At 39.8% G+C, this 10147-nt stretch overlaps 1 protein-coding gene across 1 annotated transcript in view; it reads left to right on the forward strand.

The window, feature by feature from the left end:
- The window catches only part of FHIP2A (FHF complex subunit HOOK interacting protein 2A), a 25261-nt gene extending 17761 nt beyond the window's left edge, over positions 1–7500 (forward strand). The window contains exons 9-17 of the mRNA XM_084903601.1: positions 35–111; positions 194–386; positions 570–739; positions 1164–1307; positions 2336–2426; positions 2992–3135; positions 3417–3557; positions 3912–4015; positions 4107–7500. Coding sequence (XP_084759727.1) covers positions 35–111; positions 194–386; positions 570–739; positions 1164–1307; positions 2336–2426; positions 2992–3135; positions 3417–3557; positions 3912–4015; positions 4107–4212 — 1170 coding nt within the window. The 3' untranslated portion in view covers positions 4213–7500. The remainder of the gene's footprint in view (positions 1–34; positions 112–193; positions 387–569; positions 740–1163; positions 1308–2335; positions 2427–2991; positions 3136–3416; positions 3558–3911; positions 4016–4106) is intronic.
- Positions 7501–10147: the final 2647 nt, after the last annotated feature.

Below are 10147 nucleotides of genomic sequence, written 5' to 3' on the forward strand. Positions count from 1 at the left end.
CTCTTCGGATATTGATGCTTGTACTATATTCTAGACTACTGCTGTTGCCCTTGCCAAAGCCATTCACGAAAGATTTTTTATCGGTGTTATGGAACCTCAGTTAATGCAAACGTGAGTGGTCTCTTTACTTAAAAAAATAAAAGTGCTGTGTTCATGTTGTTTTTGCCCGCTAATTCCCGGTTTGTTATGCCAGTTCCGAGATGGGTATTCTGACATCGACTGCTTTGCTTCATCGCATTGTTCGGCAAGTCACCTCCAGCGTACTGCTTCAAGAAATGGTGTTTTTTATCCTTGGGGAACAGAGGGAGCCAGAAACTCTGGCAGAAATGAACAGGCATCCTTTAAGACACAGGTTAATTGAACATTGCGATCACATATCTGATGAGGTGAGCTGAGCAAGGGTTTATACTTAGCGTCTCTGAAATACTGACTTTAATATACTTGTGACGTGTTGAATACAGCCTCTTTGTTTAATGTGGCTTTAAAAATTGGCACCTAGACTTATAAGATGGCAAGAAGACTTTATTGAAAGACATTTTTCAGTTAGCCTTATTGTTTTTTGGTTTCAGATAAGCATAATGACCCTAAGGATGTTTGAACATCTTTTACAAAAACCCAATGAGCACATTCTTTACAACTTGGTCCTAAGAAATCTTGAAGAAAGAAATTATACAGAATATAAACCCGTGTGTCCAGAAGATAAAGATGTGGTAGAGAATGGACAGATAGCAGGAGCAGTGTAAGTTCCTAGCCAGCTCTGTTTTTCTGTATATTTTTGTTACAGTAAGGCTGATTAAGAACATATATATATAGCAGTTCATGTACAATTATAATTTTTCTCTTTCCTCTTATTTCCCTTATTTATAAAAAAAAAAACCTCTAACAATTTTGCAAGTTTCAAAAAAAAATCTTAGATATCTTAATATTACTGTCCCTTTAAATTATAAGTGGCATTACCCATTAAATCTAACACAACCACTATCTTCTTGAGTTTGATGTTAGTATAAAATGTTAAGTCCTCTATAAAATATCAATACAGTATTTCTTAATTTTTTAAACAAAATTATATAAGAATAAAATTATTTCTAAGAACACAGCAGAGAATCTTTTGGTTTAGAAAATATAATAAAATGTTTTTTTATGCGTCATTAAATTAAACTTAGAGATCTGGAAGAAGATCCATTATTTACTGACATTTCACCAGATAACACTTTGTCAAACCAAGAGTGGCTTAGTTCTTCGCCTCCTGCTACTCCAGACCACCCCAAAAATGATGGGAAGACTGAAGTCCATAAAATTGTGAATAGGTGAGTTGCTATATACATTTAACTTGCATCTCTCTCTCTTTTTTTCTCTAAATATATTCTTCTTGATTTCAGAGAGGAAGAGAGAGAGATAGATACATCAATGATGAGAAAGAATCATTCATCGGCTGCCTCCTGCACACCCCCTACTAGGGATTGAGTCCCAACTCAGGCTGGTGCCCTGACCATGACCTTGTGTTTTCTAGGTCCATTGCTCAACCACTGACCTACACACGGCAGAGCAGCTGGTTATTTCTTTCACTTGTTTTTATAACAAATCATAGCTCTGCCCTTAGATTATTATAGAGATAGAGCATGTACTCAGTCTTCCCTGGTTTAATCTAAAGATTATGTGAGCCTTTTGTCATGTGTAGGTAGCCAGTGAGAGTCTCAGGGCAACTATCAATAGCAAAGGAGAAATAAACACACGTGACCTTGGTGAAGCTGCCCTTCTAAGGACCCTACTTTTTGAATGTAAATAATTTTAAGTAATTCCCAAGTGCAACAACATTGAGAATCTCTAGGTTCACAAACTACTTATTAGATATTTATTCCTAAGCATAAGGTCACTTCTTTTTTAGTCTGTGGTTTTACTTTTTTTTAAGTGCCATTTCTGTGGCAATTTCCTGCATTTTCTTTCTTTGCAATGCTATTACTGATACTCCTGATTCTGTCAGATGACTAGAGAAAAATGCATGTCGCTTGAAATATGAAATCAGGATGCATACAAATCTTAAATTCACTTACTTGAAGGCCAGTTTCCCGAGATTAACAATAGCATGGCAATCTGTCAGTGTGCTGTAATGTAAAAAAAAAAAAAAAAGTCATATTAGGCTTACTTCTCCTTTAAGAGGAATGAGAAAATTTTGAATAAAAGCTTTAATGAAAGTGTATTTAATCAGTAAATTTTACTTTTCAAGTCTCCACTTGCATTAATACTTGTTTAAACTGATGCTGTCGGTAGGTATTTTAATTCCTGTAAAGATGTTGTGGGAGTATGATATTATTGATTATAACTTTTTTCATTGAAGTTTTCTCTGTCTGGTGCCGGATGAAGCAAAGTCATCCTACCATGTTGAGGGCACTGGCTATGACACCTACCTCCGAGACGCTCATAGGCAGGTGAGTCCAGTAACTGGCTTTTTGAAATGAAATCGAATGAGAATGCACTCGCACAACTTGTCCCCTCGCCCAGACATTTCTCCAGAGGTGAATGGCCTGCCCTCCCCTCTCACTGCTAGAGCTTCCTGCAGGTGGCCTCTCCTTGCATTTCACCGTCTCAAGATTTCTTTAATGCCCCCTCTTTCTCTTTCCCTCTCTTTCCTTCCCTTCCCCTCTCCCACTTTCTTCCCTTCTTTCCTTTCTTCCCGTACTTGATGTTATATCTCCCCCACATCCTATCCCCCCCACTGCCCCCCGCTAATCCAAAGGTGACCTTTAAATGATTCTACCTGCCACAGCCACCCTTCCTTCCATTCCACAGGCTCATTCTCCTTCTTTCCTCTCCACCATGGTCCTCACGCACAGTGGTCACTGACGCTGTCCTGTCACACCCTCACCCAGGCCTCTGCTTCCATTCCCTCCCTCCTCCCCCAGGCATGTGGATTTTGAGATTCCCATTTGAGGAAACCATTTCTATTTCCTCTCAGTTTGTTTTGGATTAACCATCTAAATGCTCTCTCCCCAGTTCCGGGACTACTGTGCTATCTGCTTACGATGGGAGTGGCCCGGGTCTCCAAAAGCCTTGGAAAAGTGCAATTTGGAAGCCACTTTCTTTGAAGGCCATTTTTTGAAAGTTTTATTTGACAGAATGGGAAGAATTCTTGATCAGGTAATAAAGCAACCTGGGTAAAACAGACATTCTGACCCTGCTGTGTGTTTGTTTTTCTGAATATCACATGCATAAATGTTTAGGATGTATCATATGCACTCTGATTAAGGTGGTGAGAACTAGTTGAGTTACAGGTGTTTCTGCTTTAGACGAGCAAGTGGAGGAGAGAGGAGTGAAATGGTCGATTTTCCTCTCTTGAAAGACAAAATGGCCAAGTGCGCGCTCCGGGATGGACACTATGAATAACGTCAAATGTGTTTTTGTTTCTCACCCCTCCCTAGCCATACGATGTGAATTTACAAGTGACCTCGGTGTTGTCTAGACTGTCTCTCTTCCCTCACCCGCACATACACGAATACCTTTTGGATCCCTATGTGAACCTTGCTTCCGGCTGCCGATCTCTCTTCTCAGTCATTGTCAGGGTGAGTGATCAGTTTTGCTGTATGTTCTATAGGATTAATAAACCTATCCAATTAACAACTTAATATCATTGCATGTAATCAGTGTCACATAAAGGAAAATATATCTACTGTTTGGAAGTAGTTATTTCACTATAAAACATGAAGAAAAAAAGAAAAATTAATTTTTAAAAATGATATGTATGTAACATCTCTATTTTAAGGAATAGATAAGAGTCCTCTGTCAAAGATGGTTATGCAAAGAACGAAAGGCGACATTCCTCATTTAGTGAAAGGAATTGGGTTATGTTTTTTATCATGGAAAACCCCTACGCAGCCGGTTTTAGGAACCGAGTTCCTTTTGTCTCTGTGATGCAGGTAGTCGGAGACCTCATGGTTAGAATCCAGCGTATTCAAGACTTCACTCCCAAGCTGCTACTAGTCCGAAAGCGATTGCTTGGTTTGGAACCGGAAGGCCCTATGTAAGTCAGTGTTTCACTTTTTAAAAAAAATAAAAATTCCACCCAAACTGCTGCTATCCTGACTGACGTGTTGCCCGCTCGTCCCTCGCAGGGTGGACCACATCACCTTGCTGGAGGGCGTGATCGTGCTGGAAGAGTTTTGCAAGGAGCTGGCAGCCATCGCCTTTGTGAAGTACCACGCCTCCTCCACCCCGTAGAGACCCCTCCCAGGCAGCGAAGCCAACAGAACTGCTGCGCGCATTTCATCACAAAAGGCTCCGTCCCACCTCACCGCCTCATGAAGAGGGGAGATAGGCCCTTTTCAGTGAAGTATTGCTCTGATCTGGACAGAAGCATTTCAAACCCATCGAGTGGGCACCTTCAGTGCCGCGTTGTATCCTAGTGTCTCCGTTGCTTTTTCATAAAGGCTCGCACACAGACGTGCACATCCCTGAGTCTGGGATACAATCAGAGGAACTTCAGGAAATGAGCATCTCTAACGCCTGTGTGAAAAGCTGCGGAAGAACCGATGTCATGCCTCTGATGTTTCTGTTATTTTAATATCCTTTTCGGTAGTAAGGCATTTTGACATTCTCTGGGACTCAGATGCTTATATTCTTTTGGATTAATCAGTAGCAAAAAAAAAAACAACAACGAATTTTTATAACTTTTTAAGGTAAGAATTCTTATCAAACAAAACATGAAAAACTGTAAATGAGAGAAAAAAAACACAAAAAACACAATTCAGGGACCATCAAATGAGTTGAGTTAATAATAGGAGCTAAAACTGTGTAGAGAACCATGAACTTCCTTCAGCTTTTCTAAGAATAACAATTTAATATGATAATAAAATTCTTGATTAATATAATATATATATTTTTAAAGAAATGTTCTTTTACTCTTGTGCACATTGCCATGGAGGTGGTTAATGCTCATGTATGGGTCCCAGCTTACTTAGACCGTGTCATTTTGGCAACCATACTGAGTTTGCGCTCACCAGTGGTAGGTAGTGCTTGCTAAAATAGTATTTTTTTAAAGCTAATTTACACCTATTAGGTTGAGAACTTTTTTTTTTTCTTTTTCCTATCCCTCTTTGAAAATTGTTTCATAAAATCACTTTATCATTTGATTTCCTTACTGCAATGCATGGTCGGGTCTCGGTAGGGAACTGACTGATAACTCCTAGAATCAAAATTCCAACGGCCTCCCTAATGTTTACATTTATTTCTTTATTTTGTTCAGTCTTTCGTTTTAAATTATTTGAGGGAGAGAGTTGAAAACCAGACAGACAGACCAGTCTGTCCTGTTTCTGTGGGAAAGAATGTGGGTGAATTGGGTATGTGTGTGAGCGGGTATGGACGTAGGAACCGGGGGTAGCGTGGCAGGGCTGTGCAGGTGCCACGTGCTGGGAGTTAATTTACAAAATGATAAATTAACCGCTGATCCACTCTCTGGTCCTCCTGTAAGGGATGCTTACCCCTCAGAGATATTGCTTCTAAGCGTCCTTCTGTAGTTGAAATGTTAAGCGGCAGCACTTCCTTGTCTCTCTGTTTACTGGTATTTGGGGAGCAGATGATCACATTTCCGGCTTCCGAGGCCCTCTCGCTGCTGGCCTTTCTGAGAAGTTGTTTTCTGTTGTGTGTTTGTGTTTTCACGGTGTGTGGCGTATGCACAGAAGTACGTTTACCCCTGATTTTGCCGCGTTCGTTTTTCTGATTTATTTTATAGTTAGTTTTTGCTTTTTATTGTGAACAAACTATCAAAAGAGGATGAATATTCTTGGCTCTAGAATGCTTACCACCGACAAAACAACAACCAAGAGACTGAACTTCTAATTCCATGTGAATCTTTGTTAGCTCCTTCTATGGTGTTTATTAAGCAGAACAGTGGAAAGACACAAGTGGGAGGTAGTTACTTTGTGCGTGCTTTTCTTTAAGTGATTTTTCATGATGGGAAAACATTACGTTTGCTGTACTTATTCATTGGGCCATGCAAAGAACTCAGCAACGTCTTCAGTTTTAAGGGAAGTTGCAGCCTGCTTTGATGTAGGTGTATTTAAAGCAAGGCATTACGAGATATTAGATGCTTCCTCATGTGTTCATAGCGTTCAATGGGTTGTAAGAGCAAAGACGTGACCTCTCAGACCAAATGCTATTTTATCTTGGATTTCACAATGGGACCCTGTAGCTAATGCATGAAACCCAGTTCTGAAAAGCTTTAACTCTTATATTTTTTTATATGTATGTATGCTGCTTCTTAAAACATTCTTCTAAGTTATTGTAATGACTTTGATTTGTAGTCAACTAAAGCTTGAAGTATATTTTGTTTCTCTTCTCAGTTTCTTTCTTTCTCTCCTTCCCGCTCTCTCTCTGGCTCTTCCTTCATCTCTCCCTCTCTTTCTCTTTCTTTTATTCATCTTTAGTAGGGACCTAGAGCCAGCACAACTTCTCACAGGGAGTTGGATCTGTTAGCGAAACATCGTACTACATTGCTAGTCTTTTTGTACTGTCATTCAGAAGCTGAATCTTTCTATTACTTGGGTACTTGCAAAACAGTGACCAAAATGTACTGTGTTGGTAGAAAGTACCATCTTAACAACGGATTGCCCTAAGCAAGTTCCAAACCAAATTTTAGCCTTGCTTCACATTGATATAAATAGCTATGCCCATTTTAAAAAAATCTTTCTCTCTAACAGTATAGTCTTTGTGGTTATTTTTAGTAATGAGCCAACGTTTCTTTACTTGCTAGAACTCAGACTTGTCTTTAGCCGATAATCATTGTAGTACTCACATTATAACTGTGTAATGTTCTCGTAAGATATCTGTCTGTGCAATATGGAAGCTATGAGTGGATTCATAGCTTTTTTGGTTTAATTGTACATCATTGTGTGTGTACATGTGTACATATATGTATATATATATATATAAGGACCAAAATCCTTAGCTTGCTTACACTGTTGCTAGTGTAAAGATTGTTACACTTAATTTTACAGGGCACAAATTATGGGAATTACCTTCATAGTCCATGGTAATATACTTCCATAAATTATTGCATCGATATACAATTACCAATTATCAAGTTCATAGGTATCGACAGAAGTTACAGTGAAGTGCTCAAACCACAAATTATGTGGTAATTATATTTTGGGTTGTTTAATTAATCAAAATATGCATGTCATTGTGACACTTGATGTGTTAAAACACGATAGATAATCATATATCTGGGCCCTGTAAAATAGTGTCGCTGTAATACTCTGTTTGCCTCCGGCCTTGTTTACATTAAACAAAGGACATTTGGTAAATTTTCCTATTGAGCATTGTGTAGGTTACTGACAGTGTTACCACGGCCTGAAACTCTTGGGCCATCTATGAAGAAACTTCAGATGGTGATTGTGTACCTACTATCTCTTTAAAGGAAGTTGTGGTCAAGTCCAACTTTTTGTGCTAACAATGCATGCAGGACTAAGAGGGATGATCTAAGAAATAAATCATGTAATTTAAACAAAATGTCTTGTATTCTTATAGACTTCTAATTGGAAACATGTTCATTCACCGGTAAGTTGAAAACACTAATTCCTAACACACAAAAGGGTACGCGGCACACGACGATCAATGGGTCACTATAGCATCGACCTCAGAGAGAGAACGAGAAAGAATATATTAATATTTGTGGAGGGGAATGTGCAGTTTGAAAGATCCCCCTCGATGAGCCTCAAAAATGTGTCCCCTACACTTGGAATAACTATAATATAAAGGCAGTGCTTATTAAAATACATTTCACTTTCAAAATTGAGCTATCAGCAGTGAAAGCGTGTATCTATTTCTTCGGGACACCCTGTACATTATCCACCCCACCCCTTAGGAATCACTTCCTTAAAGGAAGGAATGTTGGTAAAAGTCTTCAGAAGACAATTCATTGGAAGCATCACTTCTCATATATTTATAACACGTATAAAAACTTATAAACTGACACTTAAAATAACTAGACTCTAGGCTTATCCCACTCAGGTATTTGCCAAAGTCCCCAAACGGGAAACTGAAAGAAATGTAAATCGTAGCACAACCAGAAAGAAAAATCTAGTTATCAAGCCCATCTACCGTGATTCTTTTCAGCCAATATTATGCAGAATAGTTTTGGAAGGAGGTGAAGAGGATAACAGGTTCTAAAGAGGCAGGGTGGTAAGGTTAGGCTTTGAAGAGTTGAAATTACCCTCCATGCCTTGAGCTACATCAAAGGAAACTGCGTTTTAGGAATATGTAATCAGATCCCCAGTCCAAACACCTGCTTCAGACTGCAATCAGTGAAGAATGTGGCAGCATATAGCCTGCCAAACTGGTTATCTCAAAGGAATTTAAAGAATTAATGTTAAATTGTTAAGGTTGACATTTTGTTAGAGTGAAAACCATGCTACTTCCTCAAAAAAAAAAAGAAGCAAACACACTTCATGACAGTTGGATAGCTGACAGATCCATGAAAGAAATGGGATAGTTTCTTGTCGGTCTTAAGCCAGTTAGGAAATTGTGGCCTATGGGTCTAGCTCGCGGGAGACTGGTTAACTGTTGATATGGCTCACTCTCTGCACCAGGGAGCTCCAGCTAGGCCTATTCCATGCACACTCATGACTCATGGATGACGGTTATATATGCATTGGCGATTTTCATGTTATTGTTGCATTCCTAAAAGTGTATCAGAAATATGACACTTCTATGTCACTCCAAAATAAAATGAAACAATATTTTGGTTCATTCAACAATCATTTTTGAGAACCTAATGGAAACCATGGTTTGAAGGTGCTGGAAAACAATGGGAAGCAATTCTGCCCCTGAGAATTCAGTCTTGGTCAGGGCTCAGTGTGTATGCAAGTCCATTACAACACACACACACACACACACACACACACACACACACACACTGGCGAACGCTTTGTGAGAAACAGGACCCAGGTGTATGAGAGCGCAGAGGAGCAAATAGTGTTGCAGATCATCCAAAGGGAAAATCCACAGCTCAAGTCTTGACTGATTCTTCCCTGTGAATTTAGAAATGCCAGATATCCTAAGAAGTCATAACCGTAAACTCAGCTCAGCAAGAAGTGGGAGGCTATTCTGTACTCTAGTATGTTCACCACGATCCACTGCTTCACCTTCATTTTGAGGTTGGTATATAGCACCGGCCCAAACAAGCGTGCTTTGGGGCCCATATTTTCTCAGTGGATGAATAGTAATTACTGTACTGATTTAAATGATCTCTTTCTTGAATTATTATAGAGAGAAGGAAAAAAAAAGTCAATTGGAATATTAAAACCCAAAGGTTTAAGTAGGCTTTAAAAAAATGACCTGAACATTAGGAGTAAGATTTGGTTTAGAAAAAAAATTAGTAGAACCAAACTTCCCTTCTTGCTTTAACTCAGTGCTCCCCTGACCACTCGCTCTATTGTCATCTGGGTTGGGGTACCAGGTGACTGCATATCCAACTGAGAGAGAACCAGGGGATAGACAGGGTCGATGACAACAGGAGCTGTGAATCCAGAGCCACTGCTGGATAGGGGAAGAGATGGAATGTGTAGAACTCCATCCATTCCTGGAATGTAAGCGTGGGGTCAGGCTAGGGGTCACACCTGCCAGGGAGCAAGATGAAGAGACCTGACCTCTGTTTCCCTTCCTCTACCTTCGGTCTTCTTGAGGTAGCCTCCAGGGATTACCTGGTTTCCCAAGAGTGAGCCTGAGGACAAGGAAATCCGGTTTTATATTTCAACTCTACTTGTCCCTGTCCCTCTAATTAGACTAGTCAAGGAACCAATAGAACTTCTCTTTTCTTTAAGAAAAATGGGGGTGGGATATTAAGGTAATATTTCTCTTGACTGAGTAACCAAAGCCTGAAATATGAGCAGGACCCAGGAGGACTGTCAGAAGCTCCAGGACTGCCATGGACCACTTCACTCTCATCCAAGGAGGGGAGGGTGGGGAGAGAAGGAAGACTTCTTCTGAGTTTTGTAGCTTTAGTTTTCTAACGCTACCCATGTTGTATGCATTCAGTTGCATGGTGATCGTTTCAGTAATCCTTAACAAAACGTTTCATCCCAATGATACCCTAAAGCCGTGGTCGGCAAACTGCGGCTCGCGAGCCACATACAGCTAGCTCTTTGGCTCGTTGAGT

This window comes from Pipistrellus hanaki, assembly GCF_964339955.1.
Source record: "Pipistrellus hanaki genome assembly, chromosome: 14".
Lineage (NCBI taxonomy): Eukaryota > Metazoa > Chordata > Mammalia > Chiroptera > Vespertilionidae > Pipistrellus > Pipistrellus hanaki.